The sequence below is a fragment of the Peromyscus californicus genome, unplaced genomic scaffold (assembly GCF_007827085.1).
Source record: "Peromyscus californicus insignis strain IS unplaced genomic scaffold, ASM782708v3 Scaffold_19__1_contigs__length_69161282, whole genome shotgun sequence".
Classification (NCBI taxonomy): domain Eukaryota; kingdom Metazoa; phylum Chordata; class Mammalia; order Rodentia; family Cricetidae; genus Peromyscus; species Peromyscus californicus.
This window is the reverse complement of record NW_026294491.1, coordinates 31,312,834-31,336,977: the sequence shown is the minus strand read 5'-3', so window position 1 is coordinate 31,336,977 and position 24,144 is coordinate 31,312,834. Positions and strand designations below refer to the sequence as shown.

Here is a 24,144-nt window from a genome sequence, read left to right as displayed (position 1 = left end):
CTCTTAGCTGACCAGGATGCTTGTCTGATTGCATTGTCTTCAGTTACGTTCTGACTGAGTACTTGAACAGTACAGTGATGATTGTTGCACGGTGCAGGTTCAAGTCCTAGGTAATGTGGAAGCCATGGAGCTTCTGGAAATGGCATTGGAAAGTATTTAAATCATTTGTAATTCATTGGCTGGTAAGAACGTTGCTTTTCTAGCCCTGCCATGGTAGCACACACCTTTAATCCTTTACTCGAGAGGCAGAGGCAAGTGGATCTCTGTAAGTTTGAGGCTAGCCTGGGCTACAGAGTGAGTTCCAGAATAGCCAGGGCTTCACAGAGAAACCCTGACTTTAAAAAAAAAAAAAAAAAAAAAGCTGGGCTGTGGTGGCGCACGCCTTTAATCCCAGCACTCAGGTAGGGAGGAAGAGCCAGGCAGATCTCTGTGAGTGGAGGCCAGCCTGGTCTACAGAGTGAGATCCAGGACAGGCACCAAAACTACACAGAGAAACCCTGTCTTGAAAAACAAAAACAAAACAACAACAACAAAAAAAGAACATGGCTTTTCTTTTCAGTCTAAACTCAGCTACGACTTTTTCAACACTCATTCAATGTTGATTCTCCATTATCAGTGTATTCACAGTCTGATACTAGTTATCCTCAGAGAGAAAACAGCCTGCATATATAGTATCCCAACAGAAAAATGTTTACTGTTTAAAAACAGACAGATGAAGGCTTTCTGCTTCATAAGCACAAATTGTAGATACACTGGATAACCGAATATGAAAGTGATTAGAATTCCAGGAGAAAATACAGGAAAACAAATTTAGCCCATATTTTAAAGTATGTTTTCTTGTGGAGATGGAGGTTGCTTCAGAAGGATAAAGAAGCCTGTTTTTACAGTGCCTTGTGGCCCTTCAAAGACCCTCAACTCACAGTGGTTGTACAGTATGTCTACAGTAAGGACATGCCATGAGGAGCCAGACAAGCAGGCTAAAACTATCTGAAGACGCTCCTCGGTGGGTCCAGTAGTGAAACCTGGACTGCAAATGCTGCCTGAAGTACCAGATCCACTGTATGATCCAGTCTGTAAACTCTTGCTGTAAAGGACACTGTAAATTAAAGTGACAGGGAGTAGCAGACAGAACATAGTTTATACTATGTCGCAAACCTAGGAATGTAATTTTTCCTTGTTTTCTCTTGAGACAGTTTCCCTATACAGTTTAGGCTGGCCCCAAACTCCTGTTCCTCCTGTCTATGCTCCGAGGTGCCAGGACTACACATGTGCACCACCACACTCACCTGAGAGTAGAGTCCTTAACCCAGAGGGATCACTCCAGACCGTTCCGAAGGAGCTCAGCAGAGGGTAGGCAGAAGAGTAGGAGTCCGTGTCTCAGTTTGTTCGGTGGTTATTTAAGTGAGGAACTGTGTATTGCAGAAGGAAGCAGGTATAACTCCTTCCTGAGGCCCCTCCTGTCTGTGCTGTTTTAAACCCTCAGAGGTAGATCTGTACGGGCTTGGGATGAATGCTGTAGCCAGCAGGCTCTCCAGTGCCGATGAGTTGGCTGGGCCCGCTTCGACTCTCCGAGTGCACTCACTGACTTACTGACTGCCAAAAATGAAGGGCCGACTTGAAAAATGTAGGACCTGGATAGTTTTGCTCTAACAGGATGATTTTGATTGTCTTATGAGATTTTATTTAAAACAAATGAAGTAGATCTTCACAGCAGAATCTTTTATTAAATACAGACATTGTTTTATGCTAATTGATATGAAATATCCTAAGCATTTACATATTAAACATGCTAAATACATGAATTTTAAATGTGAAAATTTTTGATATTTTAGATACTTTTGATATGCTAATCTGAATCACAGATGTGTCCCATGCTGTAGTCAGACTCAGTTTGGTTGATCTCTGAATGGTTTTGTTTTCCTTAGCAATCCAGTGGGGAGAAGACGGCCGTCCATTTCATTTTCTCTTCTACACTGGCAAACAGTCGTACTATTCATTAATGCATGTAAGTATATTCATTTATAAGCTGTAAACTATACTGGAGACTTCTCTTAGCGTCAGAACTATATCATGATGGACAGAGGAGGGCTTGTTGAGGTCAGACTGCTGATGAAAGGCCTCCTGTGCTGTCTGCTGTTACATCAGAATGTTTATCCAGAAAATGCTCTTGCGCACAGCTCAGGTTCTCCCAGTCATCCTCATGTGTGCAGTTGGAAGGTGGGCAAGGAGGGCCAGGTACTGTGTGCTGTCCGATTGTGAGGTCTTAAGCCCCCCTCCAGACATTCTGTTATTAAATTTCGGCCTTCCAATAGTTAATGCAGTGTGTGAGAGAGAATCCAGGCCACAACAACAGGCCAAGAGTGAGGTCCTACTGTGCTTTGGCTTTGGAGGATACTGGGAACGTTTTGTCTTGCTGCCTTCAAAGAGAGCTGTTTGATAGTGTGTGAATTTGAGGGCGGTCCCCAAACTGCTGTGAGAACAAAAAGTTGGATGCCACTATCCATTTTGACAGACAGAACCCATTTTATTTTTAGAACATAGTGTGTGTTTTATCCCTAATGTGATTTTTAAAGCTACAGAAATATTTATGGGGCTTCCCCATCCACAGTCAGAGGCTGGAGTCCGCACGCATTCCTCTGCCTTTAGACATATCTGCTGTTTATTTGTGCTTCACAAACCCAAAGGACAAAATCCCCAGTTGTCAGGTACATTTATTTCTTAGGGAAAAAAAGAAAACCTTCTTTTCGCTTTTTGTTGACCTTGGGCAAATGAGCTTCTTGCCCTGGCAGAAATGAAATGAATGACAAATGTAGAGTGTGTCTTTGCTGAGTAATGGGGCTGTGCTCCAGCTTCCATGGAGGCTCCCGCGCACAGCCTGCGGCTGCCCGAGGACCCCTGCTGCTCATTTAAATAGGTATGTCAAATCTGCCTCCAAACGCCGCTGGTTTGATCTGTGGTAATATTTGTGAAGGTTCCATATGGACTTGAGCCCCCTGCAGTGCTAAGAAATAATGTACAACGCTTCATGGTGCAGACGCAAATTTTCCCTGAAAAGGGATGCAGTGCTGCGTCTTAGCTGTCGGAGGGGATGATGGAGCTGACGCGCTAGGCCTGTCAACTTGTTACACGGATGGGTTGCACGCAGCGAAGCTGTGGAAAATCTGTGCCTTTTAACTTTTCTACTTAATCACGGTTGTAGCATTGCCTTTAGACTGTATGCTACATTAATTCTCTTCCTGCCTTCTGCCTTCATCCCAAGTTTCACGGGAAAAAGTAAAGCGCGCAGGTCTTACAGAGGAGCCTTATCAAACAGCTGTCATCTGACAAGCCATTTGCATTTGTTTGGGCTGAAATGGAGCAACCCAAGGGCAAGATATTTTGTTGCATTCCATCATAATGAAGAAATTACACATTGTGTAAGAGGCCTGGCTTTACTTTTAGTTTGCTTGTGTGCTTTAAAAGGTATTGCTCCAGAAACTGATGTGTTAGAATTTTACCATCCTCTGACTGAAATGTCAAATTATATTTGACTAATAAATGCTCTTCCCCTGGATTGGTCTGGGCTTTGTTGCACACCGGAGAGTCTTTGGACTTTTACATTTCAGTTAACTCAGGAAATCCTAAATGCTTGCCCCTCACATCAGCATCACTTAGGGCAAATGCCATTAATTGCAGCTGTAGTCACACCCGTGCCGTCTCTTAAGGCACACAAATGACTGGCTTCTGAGTGCTCGGGCTTGGAAGGCTCGGAGAAGGAAGTGTGCACTGCTCAGCCTGCAGAAGCACTTTCACGCTGGAGTGAGCACTGCACATAAAGTCCAACTGTGAAACTGACCAGTTTGCAGCCCCTCTCTCCTTTGTTCTGCGCTGTCATCCTGGAATGGGGTGCCCTCCCTCTGCCCCGGGCAGCACCAGGAGCACCCTTGGAGACTGGCAGACTGCACAGCCTTAGGAATAAGCTTCGTGGCCACCATTTGATTTTGTCGATACAATTTTCTCTCAGGATGACAGGGAAAAGACACGCAGCCAAACAGCTTTTCCCATATCTGTGACCAGCTATAATTGTTCGAGGCAGGGCAGTCCGTGGTCAGGCTTTTTGACAAGGAAACAGATCTCATGCCTGTGTGCAGCTGTGTGAGGAGACCTTTCTGAGCTCCATTAACCTTTCTTACTGTCTGTAATTGTGCTGAGTCTTTTAGTACGGGTAGCTGTTTGCATAGTAAGTATACATACCACTCTATAACTAGTCCGAGATAGCCCCAGTGCACACTACAGTTAAGAACAGCATGTAAGAAAAAGGTAGGCATGGTGATACTCACCTTTAATCTCAACACTCAGAAGGCAGAGGCAGGTGGATCTCTGAATTTGAAGCCAGCCCAGTCTATATAGTGATTTCCAGGCCAGCCAGAGCTACATAGAAAGACCCTGCCTTTAAAAAAAAAGCAGTCTACAGCTAGACATGACACATACATGTAACCTCAGCACTTGCAGGGCAGAGGCAAGAGGATTGCTGCAAGTTCAAGGCCAGCCTGGCCTGCACAATGAATTCCAGGCCAGCAGAGAAACTTAGCAAGAACCTGTCTTTGAGATAAAATGACAATGAGAAGAAATGTGTATGTTCTTTGTTCTGATCAGGAAATGAACCATGATGGGGACATGTAAATGAAGGAAATCTTGCTGGTCTGTGGTGTGCTCCCACTTTGTGTCACACTCCAAGGGTTCATTTGTAGGTCAACAGGGCCCCCAATTTTACAGTGGATGTAGTGTCTCCTATGTCTTCAGGATCCTGGGAAAATCAGTAAAAACCCAGTTAGCAAGATGTACATGTGTAATCAAGAGCTGTAAACCATCCAGACACCACAACTTAAACAATGAAAAGGGTTTCAGGAAGTAAGAGTCTCCCTGGGGTTTTGTAGAGTGGCACTGCCTAGCCGAAAGGAACTGGCTAGGTACTTGGCAGCATTGGCTGGACCTGCTCTCTGGACTGAGGGTCTCCATTCCCTCAGCAGCTGTTCAAACAGTAGGACTTGTATACCTCTCCAGCATGAGAAGCTGTAGCCTAGGTTTCAAGAACAGCAGAAAGAGAGAGAATAAAATAAAATAAATAAAAGAGAAGAAGTTTAAGGATGTTATATGTGTTTGTTTGAAAAAGAAAGTAGGTGTGGCTCTGTGGCAAACCACTTACCTAGTAAGTGTGAGGCTCTGGACTCTGTCCCTAGCACTGCGAAATCAAAATTGCCATAGAGCAGATATGCAAGCTGTGGCTGGCCTAGTGAGACCCTGTGTGCACGGCTCAGTGAGATGGCTAGAGGGCTGGCCTAGGAGTGTGGGCAGCTGTGGCCTGTGACCTGAGCAGTGTGAGCCTGCCCAGGATGGCTGTCTTGGTGGCAGATGTAGTAGTGGACTTTGTTCATGGAATTCACTTATTACAAGTGAGTTGAATATTATTGGTTTTCTTTCGCCTTTACTATTTAAAATATTACCTATAATAACTTAGAGGATGTTTCTTTGGCACAGTTTTGGGAATTTTAGTCAGTGGTAAATTGGCCCCTATTCTGGACATGTGTGAAAAGGCTGCTCATCTTGCAGTAGGATAGTGAAAGATAAAGGAGACCAGGGGCCATGGATCCTTTCAGAGTCATGTTTCCCTTGACCAGAGGATGTGTTATGGGTCCCAACTTCCTATAGGTGTCTCTTCTCAATAGCATCACCCTGGACACAGAGCCTTCATACGTGGGCCTTGGGTTATAGGGAACAACACTATCCAGACTGTAGCAAAAGTCATTTACAGCTCACTATGAGAGGTGGTTTTCTGACTTTTACATGGGGACCTGTCTTAGAGTTTCTATTACTGTGAAGAGATACCATGACCTTGGCAGCTTTCATAAAGGAAAACATTTCACTGGGGCTGGCTTACAGTTTAAGAGGTTTAATCCATTATTGTCATGGTGAGAACCATGGCAGCATGGAGATAGACATGGTACTGGAGAAGTAGCTGAGAGTTCTGCATCCCTACAGGCAACAGGAAGTGAACTGTCTATCACATTGGATGTAGCTTGAGCATAAGAGACCTCAAAGCCTACCCTCACAGTGACATACCTAATGCACACACCTCATAATAGTGCCATTCCTATTAGCCAAGCATTCAAACACATGAGTCTGGCAGCCATACCTATTCAGACCACCACAGGACCCTTCTGTCAAATCTTAATTACTATGACATGTCTGGAGTGCACTTTCCCTGAAATGCTCTTCAAAAAAGAGGACTTTCAGACTTAGTGGGCCAAGTTTGGAAGTGTTTCATGTTGTACACTGGTGTCCTCTACTAAGGAGTTACTTAGTAAGTAGAGTGTCACCTCAGGAAAGAGTGTGAGTAAAGAAATCTGTGTGCCTTATACGTTGTTGGTCAGGAGGCATGGCCTGCAGTCCTTTGTACACAGAACACTTTTGGTGTCCTATGAACCCCCCATGCTGGACCAGGCCATGCAAAATAGTGAAATCTATATATTGTCCTTGCCAGCATTATTCAGACACAGTTCTCCAAAGCAGGGAGATAAAACCTCAGTTTTAGGCCTTCTGTAACTCATACAGTCAGGACTGAAGAAGTTTTACATAAGCTTATCCCAGACTTTTAGGGGAAGCCAGACACACAACTGTGAAAACAAGAGTGCAAATTGAATATCATGTAGAAAGTTCACTTACAGTTTGCAACTAATTTTACAGTAAATAATGGAGTCTTTTCAAAATGCTTCTTTAAATTGAAGGAACTGCATGGTCACACACACACACACACACACACACACACACACACACACACTAAAAACGTGAAAAATGAAGGACTAAGTGGCTCATTATATACTTACACTATTGGGTTAAGAAAAAAGAAGTCCAAAGTAAGAATGAAAAGCTGACATTCTGATCTCTGGATGCTTTGCATAAACAGAACTCACTTGCCTTGTGCAAGAACTCACTGGCATTTCAGAGATTCTGCCAGTTTTCTTTGATAACTTATAAGTAACCCCAGTTCTACCTAAGGACAGCAGCCTGTTAGGAGTGGGCTGCTTTATGAGGCCACTATAGACTGCAAGCCAGAGTCCTAGAACAAAGTATCGTGGCATTTATGCTCAGTTTATATGTTTCTAAATATTTACCTCTGGTAAATATTTAAAGCTCTTGGATATAATGTTATTGTCCTTAAAAATGGAATTAAAATAACTGTTACAGAGTAACTGTTTAAGGCCTGTGGAGTGATTGTTTTTAAAAAGCCCTGTACCATGCTGGGGTATATTTGTATACTTGTTGGCTTAAGACTTCTTGGCAGCAGGAGTTAATTCAGTAGTCTATAGATATCGTCAATGTACATTTTCTTCATATATAAATAATTACTATTGTATACTTTATAGACTCAAAGTGTACAGTTAGGAAAACAATGTTTTAAAAATAGGATTCAACTTGCTGCTTTTGTTAATTTGATGAGATTACTTCTTTTGTAGTGGTACAAATATTACAATGTATGGGTTTAATTCAAGAAGCAAAAACCTGTGGGATGTGAGTCCTAAGCGCTCTGGTGTCCTTGCTGCTGGCAGTGAGCTTCCTAGAGTAGCTTATATGACCTGAAGTGAAAACTCTTGGCACTTTATGTTAGTGGCCTTCTGGACAGGTAGACCATTCACAGAGTGGTGGCAGGAGTCTGCAAGAGAAACATGCCACTTGCAACCTCTCTGCGTTACTTTGGTGCTTAATCATGTGATTTTGTTTACACCAATGGCCAAAACACTTGAGGTAGTTATTACTTAAGAAGTTGATTCTCTGTGACTCTGTAACAAATTACTGTCAGGGACTGAACTATCTAAAATGGCAATTACTATTACTGACTGTTTTGTATACCAAATGCAATTGTCTCTTCCTATGCTGCCCCTCCAATGAACTATTATTTTTTTACCCTTCATGAAATGGAATTTCCACATTATTAGTATAACCCAAACAAATTTGGGAAGGATACTGAGAATCATACTGCTCAGACTCCAGGAAGAGCTTTTAGTTTAAGAATTCCTTTTCTAACCTGAGCATCTGGTATTTTCAAATTAAGGCACCTTCTAAATTTGACTCATACATTATGGAAATCTGATGGCACAAGGGGTGGATAGGCTTGCTTTGATTTTATGAAATATTAATCATAGCTGTGATTAATGATTCAGCATTTCACATCTGGGTTATTCCTGTCATATTTGAAATTACACTATTAAGTACAGTATATAAGCTTAGTGTAGGTGGGGTCATTCTAATTCTCTAGTGTCCCTTAAAAATTAAGTGGAAATGTAACAATATACCAGAAGCTACCAGTGATAATCTGTGATGTTGACAGTTCCTGGCATTTTTTATGCCCTCAAGGATTTTTCTATGCAAATCGGAACACATCTCTACAGGGAATTAAAGCTATAGAATTTACGTCCCAGAGAACTGCTGTTTTTAGCTAACCACAAGGCAGACTCTGAAGAGCTGTTTCTTACACCAACAGAGAGAATGCATGGAAGTGGAGTACCAGCACAGTGGTCCCACTTACCTGACTCTTGAAAGCATGGTTGGCCACTGCTATAGGCCAGTCACTGTGTTAAGTTCTTTGCACACATTTTCTTATTCAAAAGGGTGCATGCAGCTAGGATTACAGGTCGTCAGTCTCCCTGAGTGCTCGGCACCAGACTCATGGTCTAGAACCTCCTGCTCAAGCAGCCTAGGGAGCAGCGGGTTGCTGGGTTTCACCCAGTCCAGACACTTGTCAGCCATTAGCGGAACACTGTACTTGGCATGTGATGCATACTTGTCATGCTTTCTTTCACATGTCTTTACTTAAATCATGTGTGAGTAATTATGAGTATAAACAACACCAGGAGGAAACGGCATAGTGAAAGAATATTCATAGAAAATATAGACTTAAAGTGAAAATTAGTCTGACAAGATGAGCTGGGGTGAAGGCACTTGCTGAGTTCAATCCCTAGAACCCACGTGGAAATAGGAGGGAAGAGCAGGCTGTACAGAGGCATCCCCTGGCCTCCACACATGCACCCATATACAGACCATGCATATGCACACACAATAATAAACAGAACTTAGGGAAAAAATGTAACTGGAAACTGCTGGAAAGTCATTGGAAATGGTTAGTTTACCAGCCTGAACTTTGACTTGAAACTCATATAAGAGGAAGGCCAGCTAGTGGGACAGTAGTTGCCGTGGTTACTGTAGAAAATTAAAGAAACTCTTTCAAAGAGAAGAAGGTGTGTTCTGACCGTGTTGGTGTTCTCATAGGTTACGTAACCTTATCTATGTTTGAAAGCTGTGTCTCTGGCCACTGCAATCTCAGGTCCGTGGGCTAGTTGACTTTTCCTGGAACACCAGCTCAGGCAGCGCCACCTGCACACTGACATGCTGTGTCTGTCCACTCGCTACAAGTGAGGAAGTTTCCTCCCTTGGAAGCCTTGACCTGTTGAGAGTGTCAAGAACTGTGTTTTAGAAACCAGTGTGCTGAAAACGTTGTGATCTGCTGCCCACATGGAGTTTTGTTCTAATGTGCATTAGCTGCTGAGAAGCCCAAGGGCAGAGCATTTGCTTAGCAAAAGTGAAAATCAGAGTTCAGTTCCTGGCACTACATACACACAGGCTAAAAGTACCCTAACCACAGTCAACTAGACTTAAAAAAATCTTAGATTGTAAGATGAGATTTTTAGGTAGGTAGTTACCAAGCTAGAGATGCCTTAAGTTCACTGGGTCTAAGTGTAAAGTGCATATTGCTACCTAAGTTAGGATTTTTTTTTTCTCAAGGAATATTTGTATCCTATTTGTGAAACTGTTAAGGAAAAGACAGTTTACGAGGGTTTGGTTGTTTTAGCCATACTCACAGGTTTGAAATTTACAAGTTGTTACAGACATTTTTAAGTCAGTCAAAGTGTTGTAAATTCTCATTATAATTACTGCCCCTTGGTTCAGATGACGTTTTATTAAAACGCATTTTCTTATTCTGAAACTAGGCTAAGGAGGGAGCACTTACAATAAGGGGTGCTCAGGAAAATGATAAACTATATTATCAGGAATGCTGTACCATTGCTCTCATTTTAGCTGGGTATTTTGTTTGCCTTAGGAACTGTATGGAAAGATCCTCCAGCTAGAAACACACAGAGGTCCACTTTCAGGAAAAACTGAGCCCAGGTAAGTTCTTGCCTTTCATTGCTAGTATGATGCCTAAAATTTGGACAGTTATTTCAGCAATAGTCACTAAAGTTAAGTTTCTAAATACGTGGTTTTTATTTAAGAGGAAACATACTGAGCTTATTTTTATGTTACCTCATTCCAAACTTGTGGATGAAGTGGTATTTAATCACTTTTGGATTGTGATGTTCTCTGTTTTGTGTATAGCTGCACACTTATTCAGCGTTTGCCTATTTTAGTGGTTTTATTTCTGTTTGGCCGATTGATCAGTCCATCAGCTGTGCGTCAGCTTTCCACAGCCCTACTCATGTATTTGTTCTTGTACAAAACATCTTACTCTCTTGTTCAACTTGTGGCTGTGGCTTTTTTTGTTTTTTTAAATGAGGACTTTATTACTACTTCAGTTGGTTGATAGGGAAGCACTATACTTTTTATGTCTTCTTAGTAAATTACACAGGCACTATCGTAAGCTTGAAGGAATCTGGTAGCTTTTAAATGAGTTTCAGAATAACACATTTAACTCTTCAAACCTTTGCTCACAGTGTGTTTCTAAAGTAGACTGAGAGAATGGAGTGTTTCTCCAAAATGGTATGTGTAGGAGTACCCCTGAATAGCATGAAAATTTGTCTCCACATCGTGAATTACTACTGTATGTAGGATCTTTTGTGATATAACTCTAATTGCATGCTTAATTAAAAATATATGTGATATTTTAACAGAGACCTGATTGGCAGCAGATGGCTGATTAAGGAGGAACTAGAAGAAATGTTAGTGGAAAAACTGTCAGATCAAGATGTGAGTAATTAATCTTTTTAATTTAAGGGGACCTGTGTCATGAGAATGCAGACAATTGCTGTATTAAGATCCTAATAGTGATACTCCTCAGAGCCAGGTGTTCCCCAGACACTTACCCTTGTTCTTATACCGCCCTTGTTGATTTCTGCAGTCAGGAAAGTGACACGTTTGTCTCCAGATCCTCCTTTTCCTTTCGTGAGCACCCTCATGTCCTCTGCCAGTTGTTGTAGTGAGTAGGGCAGATGTTGGTCTTTGTTCTCTTCACTAAGGCCAATAGTTAATTTGATGAACTAATGGTGAAGGCAGGCAGCCATCAAGTAGGAAAGAATATAGCACGTGGTCACCTTGGTGCAGTGTGTGACTTCCTGCCTTCCCATAATCATGTGCCGGGTCCATGAGGGCAGTAGTGGTTTTTATTTATCTTGGGAGCTGTACACCAGCTGTGTCACAGACACTCAGAATGCTGGCTCTAAGCTGCATTCTCCTAAACCTCACCCCAGCCCTGACAGAATCCTGGGAGAGTCACCCAGGAATCCAAGATGAACAAACACCTTCTGTGAATCTGTGTCCTGTAAAATTCAGGACCCCGTCGTAAGTCTTAATTGTATTTATTGTGTTGCGTGTTCTAATAGAGCCCATCATTGTCAGGGAAGTTGGGTGTATTTCATATTTAGGTGTATAACAGAGAAGATTTCGACTCCGACCCTGCTGTGGCCGTGGCTAGTAGTGCCGGTACCTTGCCATCACCGGCTTTAAGTTGTGTCCCTGGCTTATTGCAGCTTGCTTAGACAAGGTGTCAGGAATTTGGTTGGTGGCAGATCTGGAGGTGATTGCTAGGATCTTAACTGCTGAGTCCGGCTGTGTGTGGATTGAATTGGAAAGGTCTCTGTGTCTTCAGTGAATCCTGTTTGCCAGCCACCATTCCGATTTTTGTAAAACTCGGGGATTTTTGTCTGTTTTTCCATTTGGGGAATACTCCAAGGACTTCAGTACAAAACAGAGCATAGGTGGTAATCAGAATGCCTGGTATTAGCAGAAGTCCTGGAAGTTGTGTCTGTGATAATAAAGCTGAGGGTAGCGGGAGTGCTGTGTGGCTTCCTAAACCATAGCCTAGTTCATGAATAAAGCTGTGCCATGCACAGTGAAGGAATTGTGAGCCTAGCTGAGTCCAAGGACACTGCTGTGTGACTGGGAGGAAGAGGAAAAGGTCTAGCAGCCTGAACCATGGGTGTGTAAGTTCTCCATGCTGACTTAGAACGTGCATGCCTTCTCTTTTCCTTGTCTCCCAGGAAGCTGTGTTTGAACAGTGGTTTTAATACTAATCAGACTAAGGAGATTCTTAATTTCACATTACCATTGAAGGAGATTCACTGGGAAGGCAAGTGTGGCAAAGTTGGGTATGACTTTTAGGGTTGGCAAGGAACAAATAAGTCATCAAAAACTGGGCTCCACGATCCATATTAACTAAGGCTCTTAAGTATAGTTGTTTCCTTCTCCACAGACACTCTAAGTGATTATTCTGGCTTCTAATTTTAAGGGGTTAATACCAAGTTGTTTACTTTCTAATCACATGTTCAAGAACTATTAAAAAAAATGCACAGAGTAGCAAGGATAATTTATTTCAAGAGGTTGCCCTTTAAGTCAAGTATCTCTTGAATTTTTAAATAGCTTGATTGTTCGGTTTTAAAGGAAATCATAAACATTAAAGTAACACAGCTTGAACAGCCAAAAATATATTTGCCAAATGTATTATGAAATATAACTTAAGGGGAACATTTTCTCAAAATCAGACTCTTCCGTTATTTATAACTAACTGGAAATTATTTCTAATGTTCCTTTTGATGCAGTTCTGTTGACAGAATAGAAGTTGTACTTTTGAAGATCATCTAAATATTTTTGAAAACAATTTTAAATATCAATTTCCTAGTCATAATGCAGAGAAATTGATATTTTTGAATGATAAATCCCTTTGTTTTTTGAGAGGAAAGCTTAAGCACTAAAGATCCACGAAGAAAGTGATGCATCTGCATGCTGTTTTAAAAGCAGCATGAAGATGCCGAAGTGTCAGCCTGTCAGAATTCATCAAGAAGGCAGCATTGGAAAGATCAAGTATATAAAAATAGCCAAACTTTAGCAAATGCAATTACACTTGCTTCTTCTAATGAATTCTATTGTCTGCAGTATGTGCAGTTCATCCGACTGCTGGAAAAGTTATTGACGTTGCCGTATGGGCCCGCCGAAGAAGAATTTGTGCAGAGGTTCCGCAAAAGTGTAACTATTCAATCAAAAAAGCAGATGATTGAACCGGTGCAGTATGACGAGCACGGCAAGGCCTTCAGCACCAGCGAAGGTAATAACATTCCTCGGAGAGACGCAGGAACTGACTTTTCTTACTCGATTGCTCTCCAGTGCCTGTTTGTTTTGTTGGTTTTTGCTGCTGCTACATTGGGTTTCCTAATTTTAAGGTTCTATTGGAGTGTTTTGTTGTTGTTGTTTTTTAACAAACAAAAACCCTGAACTTACACTCTTATAAGAGAAAGTGTGGGTCCACACACACTATTTCATGTTTTCAATTGGAAGAATCAACAAAATATTTGTGATAAGGGGTCTCAGAAACTACAAATGATCAGTGAATCTGCATTTCAGATGTAAACATGTAACGTAAAAACTTGAGGCTTCAATTCGAATTTTCTTGGATTATGAGTGAGAACATTAGACATCCCTCTTTCAAAAATTGATGTGTTAAATGCATTTGCAGTTCTTAAAAATTTACCCTCAGTCCTTTGTCAGGTCCCTTTCAAAATGTCACCTTTCCTAAGGATTTCTTTCATTTCTCTTCAATTGTGTTTCATTCTAGTGTTCACGTATTTTCAAAGATTTGTGTTGATTCATCTTTATTAATTATAAAAAACAATGAGTTGGTTGCTGTTTTTTGTAGCAAGACAAATGAATGTGAACATCTTGGTTCTTGAAACAAATTTGAAGTCATTTGTGTTTCTAAAATGGAATTGAAGAGCATAATTACTTCCCAATCACTTTATTACCTCAGTTGTAGTGTGAGTCACCCAACTGTTGGTTGCTTCTGTAATGCTTCTAGAACTTTCCTCACTGCAGGGTTATGCAGTAGGGAGCAGTGATCTCCCTGGGCACTCTGAGGCACACACGGTCTTGAACTCACTTGCGGCTTTTCTATCCTGCAGGCAGGAGAAAGAGCGCCACAGCCCGGGCAGTTGTTTACGAGCATGGAAGTGGGAAGATCCACGTGAACGGAATTGATTATCTGCTCTACTTCCCCGTCACACAGGACAGGTGTGGTTTTCATTCCTGCTTTGAGGGAAAGCATGCTTTATAATTCATCATCATAATTAAGAAGACTGCCGTTTTCTGATTGTTTATCTGAAGGATTATTTCTCTTCACCAATAAACTAGCTAAGCAGAAACTACTGCTATTTTTCTAGGTAGTTTTTCAGATTTTTAGAAAACCATTCCTAGAAGCCCCCATTAATTGACTCATTTTGTCAGATCCTACTGGAATTTGAATATTTTGAGGCACGTCTCACGTTCTGAAATGCAGAGTGTGCCAAAACGTAAGGAAAGCACGTATCACCTTCTGACGGGAAGACAGGCATTCACAGAAAGCAGCAACTCCAGAAACCAACCCTGCCTTCTTAATTGACGAGGCCGAGAAGCAAGGGGAAGTGTGAGCAGATCTCCATGGCTTAGGCTCGCTTCTCCTAATTGTGAACATTAGGAAAGGTCTGCCTTGTCTCTTTCGACTTTCTTCCGCTTGGGGAAGTTAATTGTACATATGTTGAGGAAGCAAAGAAACCTGGGCTGTGTAAAGTCAAAATACAAGTTTTGCTCCGTTCCTGGTGCTGTGTGTTATCCACAGAGAGGCAGACGTTTGTCAGAAACAGGCATTAGACGACTCCTGCCCCTCAACTCTCCTCCCCCTGGCGCTCTCGAGTGAACCGCCTTGCAGAGCTCTTCTCCACGGTGGTTATTGTTCCAGTAGTTGCTTTTGGGTCCATGCATAGCAGAAGCTGCGTGATTATTTCCTGGCTTCTCCACCTTCTGTTTCCTGCGCGTGTGGTGGTGGTGGAGGGCAGAGGGCCTGCAGCTCCTCTCCTGCTTGTGTGGGGACAGGAGAGCTACCTCGGGGATGTGCATTGTGTGCCTGTGTCGGGGGGGGGGGGGGGTGGGGGTGGGGGGGTGGGGGTTTGTTCTTAACCGGTGTCATAAAACTAGAACTCATTCTGCCGTCGTCTGAACTGGAATAGATGGAGGAAGCTCAGGAAAAGCCAGAGAGGCCCACACCACAGGACGGTGACTTGACTAGAGACAGCGAGGAGTGGCATTTGATGGGTGGCCTGTCTGTCACGTACGTTCAGAAATAATTCCTGATTTAACAGCAAGTCTCAGCCCTGTCTTGATCTGGCTTTCAGTTGCACCTTAAATCTTACCCAGCTGCCCCCTTTTGAGACAAGGTCTCACTGCATAGCTCTGGCTGGCCTGGAACTTGCTGTGAGACCCGGACAAGCCTCAAATTTACCGAGGTCCACCTGCCTCTGCCTCTCAAGCGCTGAGATTAAAGGCGTGTACACCCTCCCGGCAGCTTCTTTTGTAGTTTGAACTCAATCAGCAGCATCTTCTGTGGTCCATCTTGCCCAAGGCCTGGAAAAGATGTCAGTGCCATCTAAGATGACTCTTCTGAGGAGGAGTTCAGGAGATATGTAGCTCAGGGATAGAGTGCTTGCCCAGTGCACACAAGGCCTTGGGTAAATAAATCAATTAAAAAACTCGGCAGAGGTAAAGGCAAGATAACAAAATCCAGCTCTTTTGCAGATATGACAGTGAGCATCATATTGACATGGTGTTGAGCAGGTGCTTGTTCACCTGAGTGGGAGGAGGCACAGAACCATGCTTGTGACCTGCTCATTGGTACTTACCTTTGGTTTGCTCCCTGGTCCTGAAGGGGCAGGCTCCCTGGTCCTGAAGGGGCAGGCTGGACTGTGTATGCATCTTAGAGAACTATAGTAGGAATGTGTGATTTTGGGTGGAAGGAGGCACGTTCACTATAGTTTTGGTAACTTTAAAAACAGAATTATGGAGATGAGCATCTTACATTACGCAGAAACATTAGAATATGCCTCATTTAGGAAAGCCAAATGGCATTTGAGTATTTCTTAAGAAGGCATTTTTTTTTTTTTTTTTTTTTTTTTTTCGTTTTTCGAGACAGGGTTTCTCTGTGTAGCTTTGCGCCTTTCCTGGGACTCGCTTGGTAGCCCAGGCTGGCCTCGAACTCACAGAGATCCACCTGGCTCTGCCTCCCGAGTGCTGGGATTAAAGGCGTGCGCCACCACCGCCCGGCTTTAAGAAGGCATTTTAATTTATACCTGATCATTGAGTCCAAAGGTTGGATTCAGTGAGTAAATGGAGTTCCTCAGCTGTAACACTTCTTTACAAGGTAATTTTCACAAAGTTCTCCTGAGATAATCAGTAAACAATAAGGTCAGTGTACTGCTCGGCCCTGTCAATACCCAAAAAATGTCTGTGAACCTTGCATAAAAGCAAAGCATTCTAAACCTCAGGAGGATCTGTCTGTGTTTCTATGTCTTGGTGTCAAGTTGACAGAGAAGTGTGAATAGTGTAACTGTGGCAGGCATCGTTTGGTTTTTATAACTGTTGACAAGGTTAGCAGCTTATGAAATCGTATGTCTTCAGAGGAGGCTTACCCCATGTATTTGTGATGTGCCTTAGAGAACAGTTGATGTTCCCTTTCCACTTCCTGGACCGGCTGGAAAAGCACGATGTAACCTGCACAGTCTCCGGGGGCGGGAGATCGGCGCAGGCAGGAGCCATACGCTTGGCAATGGCCAGAGCTTTATGCAGCTTTATCACCGAGGACGAGGTGGAGTGGATGAGACAAGGTAGGGGTGTGTGTGTGTGTACATGCACAGATCCTGCTGCTGCCTTGTTGATGTTACTTAGACTAGTGTGAGAAAACTTCCTCTTGGAATCTCAGCCCACTACTATCTCCCATTCTCCAGAAGTCATTTTCAGGCTGGATTTCTACAAAGTAAACCAAGATTAGGACAAGGAAAGGTCCTCCCTCTCAGTCATTGACATTTGTCCCTGCTAAAATATGCAGCCCCAAGGCCGGTGGGAATTGTTTTGGCCTTAAGGCATAATCTTTTGTGCAGCTGAACCAGCATATAACTCAACTGTATTTGAAGCAGATTGGTTGATTTACTTTATCATAAGAATCAGTAATAATGATAGGTGAATTTTTCCAGCATTATTAGAGGTTTTCCTTTTTTTCCACTGTAATATTGCAGTGTGATTTTATTTTCTTTTTCATTCTACTTCGTGACCCTATTACCTGGGCATGAATGGAGGAGTCTGCACGGTGGGATAAAGAATGTACTTCATTTTTGCACTAGGATATTGCTTAAACATGTAGGAGCCATTCAAGCTCAAGATGGTCTTTGCACCATCTACAGGAAGAAAGTGTTGTATGTGCAGCAGATGCAACAGCCCTCCGGAATCAGTTAGTGCCTTGAACTGCACCCCTTTTCAGGGCATACGACACTTTATATGGTCTCTTTACCTGTGGCCCCAGCCACTGGGACATGACAAGGTGGTGCTTGTGGCTTAGGCTACTTGATTTTTTATTGGAATGTTCCTTGCTTATAAATAATTTGCCATTTTATCAGATTCACCAACTTGTGAAAATAAGCAGATAGTGAAGGAGGTGTACTCTTCGGAGCTATGTGCTTATGACTTCGAATTTAATGTAGGACCCATCTGTATCCCATTCAAAATTATTATTTTATTCCATGAATCCCTAATAAATAGCACCATAAGCCCTGTGCCAATAAGAAGACTGCTGGTATTACCAAAGTGAAAAGAAGCAGGTTCAGTAGAGCATGCCATTAATGCCAGGTCTACAAAGTGAGTTCCAGGTCAGCCAGAGCTACATAGTGAGACGCCATCTCAACACAAAAGGACAAGTAAAAACAGTGGTCTGTGTATCTGTTTATATAAGCACTAGCGTACTCCTGGTGTCTGTAATGGTGACTAACATTCCCTGTGGGCCGACAGATGTTGGAAGTAACTCAGGAGTTGTCTCAAAGCGTGATTGCTCCTGATGACTAGACAGCAGCACTTCCATCTAAAAGTGACTGTTCTTCTAGAACATCTCGGATCTTATTCAACTTCTGAAATAAGACACCAAGGAATATCATTTTCACAGAAATTCTAGCAAGATCCTTCTTTTTCAAATCTGTTCAGCTGTTTGTTTCTATCTGCCCCTTTGCCTGTGCTGTTAAGAGGTGTCTGTGCTTCCTCAGACCTCGCTGACCAGGCGCGGTTACATACACCCGTAATCCCAGCAGCTGGGAGACAAGTGTGAGAGTCAGAAGTTCAGGGTCGTTCTTAGAAATGTGAAGAATCCATCCCGGCTCAGTAAATAGCGGCTGGCCACAGAAGAACAGCTTCAGCCTAAGTGGGACAGTATTGTGAACCAAAGAAAGAGTCATGGTTCTCCTACGATGCAGAAAAAAGACTCATAAAACGTTGCTGGTGTCTGTTTCTGAAATTAGAAAAGTATCCCAAAAGAGTGAAGACAGTCTGCCATCTTGACGGGAGTTGTTGGTTTGGTTGCATGCCTCCAGGTTTTTCTGAAAGCAGTTGCTGTAAATGTCATGCAGTTCACTCCTTGTCTGCTAGGCAGCCTGTGTTTCCCACACTCACAAAGGCTTCTGTTTATGCTGCAGCTGGACTACTGACTCCTGACCCACGGGTCAGGGAGCGGAAGAAGCCAGGCCAGGAGGGTGCCCGAAGAAAGTTCACCTGGAAGAAGCGCTAACTAAGGCTTTCACAGGCGAGCCAAGAGCACCTGTGCTGTATTCCTGGCCCGGGGTAGACATGTTCGTGTACACTAACCATGGGCGGACAGTATATTTAGACATTGTTTGGGCTTTGAGTTATGACATGACTTATTTTTAAGTGCTGTTTTGTTGTAATTACCATTAAAAATAATACAAATAATGTTGGTTTCGTTCTTTTTTCAAAATACAGGAGTATAATTTACAAAATCTTGGCATATTGGCCTTGAAAGTTATTCTCACCCCATCATCGTCCAGATGGGGTTCTGTTTGAAGGGCAGGCCTGTTGTCCCACACAGTCGGCCATTCTTGAGTGTGCTTGTGGAATTGAGAGCTAGGAGTTCTAAGATTGGAGGGACTGGGTTGCACAGGAGCCCAGCAGCGCCAGCAAGCTCTGAGCCTCCAGGGTTGGGTGGCTGGCGAGGCTGCAGCCGGTGGGGGCAGTTCAGCCCCAGTCGCTGGACAGGAGTGTGGTGAGGCTGAGCCTGTTTGGATCAGTTTGCAGCTTGGGTTTTATAAGTTTTCATCATATGTTTAAGGTATACAATAGGGTATTTTGATGTACATAATGAAATGTTTACTGCAATCAAGAGAAAGAACACACCCATCACCTCAAATGTCTCCACCTTTGTGTGTGGAATGAAAAGCAGAATCCTAAGGTGCACGCACCGCGTTAGCCGTGTGGGCATACTCTTCTGTCCTGTGGTGCTGAGACTTCTCACCCTTGACCGGGTCCTCTCATTTTCCCTCCCCCCGCTACACCCCTGCATGGTGTAACCACTGTTATGCTGTTTCTCCAAGTTCAACTCTCGTAGACTACCCAGCTGTGTAAGACTGCACGGTGTCTTTCTGTGCCCACTTGTTTCACTTAGTGTGATGTCCTCAAGGTTCATCCATGTCAGGTGGACAGGATATTTTTAAAGTCTGAATTATTATATAATTCATATGTTATATAGGCTCATATACGTACGTACGTGTACATACACATACACACACACACACACACACACACACACAAATAGCTTACGTTGAGTCAATTGATGCCATTTAAAATCACATAGACAAACCACTCGGCCTGTCTGTGAGGGTGCTTCTAGAAATGTTTGTTAAATGGGAACTCTCACTGAATCTAGACAACACCTTGTAGGTCACATCCTAGATGGGCTAAGACAGAGAAAGTGAGTGGAATGCCTGCATCCCCTCCCCCCACTTCCTGACTTTGAATGCTTCAAGCTGTTGCCGCCATGCCTTGCCTGCCACACTGTCCTGTACCCACAAATGCCAATCCCAAATCAACCCTTCCTCCTTTGAGTGCTTTTTGACAGGTATGTTGTCATAGCAACGCAACAAGCAGTACTCACCACATACTGATTTCTTTTTTTTTTTTTTTGGTTTTTTCGAGATAGGGTTTCCCTGTGTAGCTTTGTGCCTTTCCTGGAACTCGCTTGGTAGCCCAGGCTGGCCTCAAACTCACAGAGATCCGCCTGGCTCTGCCTCCCGAGTGCTGGGATTAAAGGCGTGCGCCACCACCGCCCGGCCATACTGATTTCTTTATTGGTCTGTTTTGGAATCCATTTCCAATCAGCAAGATGGAGGGTAGAGGGTGGAGGGTAAGGTATCCTCAAGCTTTCCCCCACAGAGCCTCACTGGAGGTGCTTGGAAAAGGATTGGGTTAAGGAAATAGCAACAGGGGCCTCTGGGTAAAGGTCCCTGGACTAAGGACTGCTATGCAAATGGCCTGGGGCAGGGAGGCAGTCTGGGCTCCCTTACTGACTCCCTCAGTGGTAGCTAGAGATGGGCTGGCCCCCAGGCTAGGTGTGCAGATCTCACAGGGAGACCTGCCAGGTAAAGCGGTTGGCTATGACCCATCACACCGGTGTTTGACCAGGAGCTAGAATCTTCAGTCACAGCTGACGGTTAAATTGAAATTTGCTCTGGGGTTCCTAACTACCCTGGCTTAAATGAAGACACTTACATTTTTATCTTCTTACAGTTTTGTAGTGGGTCTTTGAGGGAAAATGAGGCAATTATGGTAGAGTGTTTTAAATTAAATGATTCAGTTGCTTACCTATTTAAGTATATAAACATGGATGAATTGTGTAAAACGAGTTTCATTATGACATTCTCAAATGTGCACATCAAGTACTTTGTCCATCAACCGATATCCTGATATACCTCTACCCTCTACTACATTTATTTTCAAGTCTTTTTTTTAAAATCTAGATTCCACATAGAAGAGAAAAATGTGATACTTGTTTTTCTGAGTCTGGCTTATTTTACTTAACATGAAATTGTGTCCAGTTCTGTTCATTTTCCTGCAAATGACATAATTTCATTCCTATGGCTAAAAAAAATTATACCACAAATGCTTTAATTACTCAGAAGTTATCCCCTAATTCTCGGTCTTCCTTACTAGAGAGGTTTGTTTGGTGGTGATTTCTTGATGAATTTGCTTTTTAAAATCTCAGGGGAGTTTTGAGATATTTTGCACACACCCAAATCCTTAAAGAGAAATAACACAATGCAGAAAACATGAAGCCTACAGACACCCAATGCATGGGGTGAAGTTGCAGTTAGTAAGCTATGATTCTTGCCATATCGCAGTCCCTCTAGTCATGTGGTGTCTGGCTTTGGTCAGCCATGTTTAGCCACAGTCTTTAGGCATGCTTTTGATTTAAGTCAGTGTGACGGGAGAGGAAACGTCATCCCTGTGTAGAATGCATCTGTAGAGGGCATTGGATCTCCTAGCATTTCTGAGCACTGCCTGGGCTTTTGCCTTTGTCTGGCATGCTTGTAGCAAGATAGTGCTGACTGAGGCGTTCCCATCTGGTCCTTACCTCCATCACTTCCATGCCATGGAGGTGATATGGTTATGGAAACCCAGGATGATGTAACAATAAAACCAAGAGGAGGACTAAAACCAGCATTGATTCAGAGGTAGGGATGATATGGGGGGGGGGGGGTGAAGAAAGAAACCGGGGAGCTGGGAACAAGCTTGGCAGGCCTGGGGGTTGCAGAGAGGGAAGAGTTCATTGTGAAAACTGGTTGGGAAGGGCTGAGGCAAGTCTGGAGGGCCAAATTGCCATGGAGATGTGACCACACCACCAGGAATAGCAATGAGACCTGAGTAGAGCAGGGGTTTCAACCATGGTTAAACAAGAGGGTTGTTGTAGAGCGTTAGTTTAAAATGTGTTACATTTGTTCATGCTGTGGAATATTAGTTTAATGATGCAGACATGACATGTTGCATTCTTTTATGTTGCATTTGTTTAACACTGTGAAACTGTTACTTTGCCCATCTAAGACACCTGATTGGTCTAATAAAGAGCTGAAGGGCCAATAGCAAGGCAGGAGAAAGGATAGTGTGGGGTTGGCAGGCAGAGAGAGTAAATGGGAGGAGAAATCTGAAGAGATCAAGGAGTAAGAGAAAGAGGACCCAAGGGGCCAGCCACCCAGCTACACATCCAGGCAGAGTAAGGAGTAAAGAAAGGTTTGAAGAATAGAGAAACAGAAAAGCCCAGAGGCAGAAGGTAGATGGGATAATTAAGAAAAGCTGACTAGGGATAATTAAGAAAAGCTGACTAGAAACAAGCCAAGCTAAGACCGGGCATTCATAAGCAAAACTAAGCTTCCGTGTGTATTTATTTGGGAGCTGGGTAGCAGGGCCCCTAAGAACTAAGAGTAAAAACAACCAACTACAGAGGGTCCTTTTAAAGGTAGATGAAGCAGTGTCACCATAGTTAATATAATAAAAACATTTGAGCCTTATTAAATCCTACTTTTCTAAACAGCAGTTCTGGACCCCAGAGGTGCTGAGGGGGTAAAAAAATGTTTAAAAAAAAATCTTCAGGTAGCTGAGGAATCATTTGTAGGCAGAATTCAGAGGGAGAAATGTTTTTCAGCTCACCCGGGCAGGTGTGATAATGCAGTAGGTGGTACAGACCTTCCGTATAAAGCTGGGCCATTGGATGGAACTTTGGGGGAAGTTGGGGAGGGATGTCAAAGGGGGCCAGTGAGGCCTGCAGGGTTTGTGTCCCTGCCTACAGCACCTACAGTGTTTGCCCCACATTTAGAAGCAAGAGACTAGGGGGACCATTCCACTGAGGGGATTTGGAAGATGGAAATAAAGAAATACAGTGGGAAGACCAGAAGCTCCTCAAATGCTGGTCCTCCATGTGGAGAAATGTCTTAAGAGTAAAGCCTTAAAGTCTTAAGAGGGAGCAGAGCATCACGGAGGGGAAATCAGCAAACAAGGCATATGCTGCCCAAGAGGCCCCTTGGGAGTCCCCATGCCTCTAACAATCTCCTTCAGTTTAATTGTCCACAGTGTTAGTCTTGAAGGTAGAAACGGAGAAAAACATCCCTCAGCGAAGTCTAGCAACTGGCCCTAAGCTGTGCAGCTCGTACCCAAGCCAGGCTGAGACAAGAGCCTGGCCTGGCTCCAGAGCTGGTACCGTGGAATGAGGCCAGGCAGGCTGACCCCTAACCATGGTGGCTCGTTAGTGAGGTGGAGAGAAAGCGTTATCTCCAAGTACTGCTAGGATTCAGTATGTACGTGTGAACCACTTGACCTGCAGGAAGTTGTCTGTAAATGCTGATATGAGTGCCGAGCCTCTAACATTCAAGCTAAATAGAAGTACATGACTGTCTAATAAGAGTTTGGATTCCTTTAGCACCAAGTACTTTGGCTCCTGGCCGGAGGGAGGAGGGGGAGATAAATGATATAAATGCTGGGGCAATTTGATGTTTTAGATCAGGTGTGTGCATACCTATTGAAGTAAGTAGGCTAACCCTGGCCCAGGAAACCCCATAGACCAAAAATTCAGCCTGGCAGCCATCAAAACCATATTAGATAGCTCCTGATAAGGAACCTACAGCTATTTATTAAAAAAAAAAAAAAAAAAAAAAGACTGTTTTATAAACATTGGTATTTACAGAAAGAAACAGGGATTCATATATTAATTTATATTTGTGTTATTGCTACTCATTAATGTTAATACTAAAAACACACACACAAAAAAAGATTGCCACCTACTTTGGTAAAACTGTCATCTGTAGAACTCTATCCTCAGGGAAATAGACCTGAGGCCTGATCTTCCATCTCCACATTGGACCACCTTGTACCTCAATTTTCACCTTTGAAAAACCTATCATTTAGTGATTGGCGTTCTCCAGGCCCAGTTGGGTAGCAGAACGAACATTCTGTGTTAATAACGGGGCCTGTTCCGTTTACAGAAATGTCCTGGAAGGAACTTTGCCC

At 43.2% G+C, this 24,144-nt stretch overlaps 1 protein-coding gene across 2 annotated transcripts in view; it reads left to right on the top strand.

Moving 5' to 3' along the window:
- Window positions 1-19,047, top strand: part of Mrps9 (mitochondrial ribosomal protein S9) — a 52,943-nt gene extending 33,896 nt beyond the window's left edge. For both annotated transcript variants that reach the window (XM_052744998.1, XM_052744997.1), the window contains 7 exons: window positions 1,926-2,005; window positions 10,133-10,200; window positions 10,920-10,995; window positions 13,177-13,345; window positions 14,196-14,304; window positions 16,756-16,925; window positions 18,774-19,047. In XM_052744998.1, coding sequence (XP_052600958.1) covers window positions 1,926-2,005; window positions 10,133-10,200; window positions 10,920-10,995; window positions 13,177-13,345; window positions 14,196-14,304; window positions 16,756-16,925; window positions 18,774-18,865 — 764 coding nt within the window. In that variant the 3' untranslated portion in view covers window positions 18,866-19,047. The remainder of the gene's footprint in view (window positions 1-1,925; window positions 2,006-10,132; window positions 10,201-10,919; window positions 10,996-13,176; window positions 13,346-14,195; window positions 14,305-16,755; window positions 16,926-18,773) is intronic.
- Window positions 19,048-24,144: the final 5,097 nt, after the last annotated feature.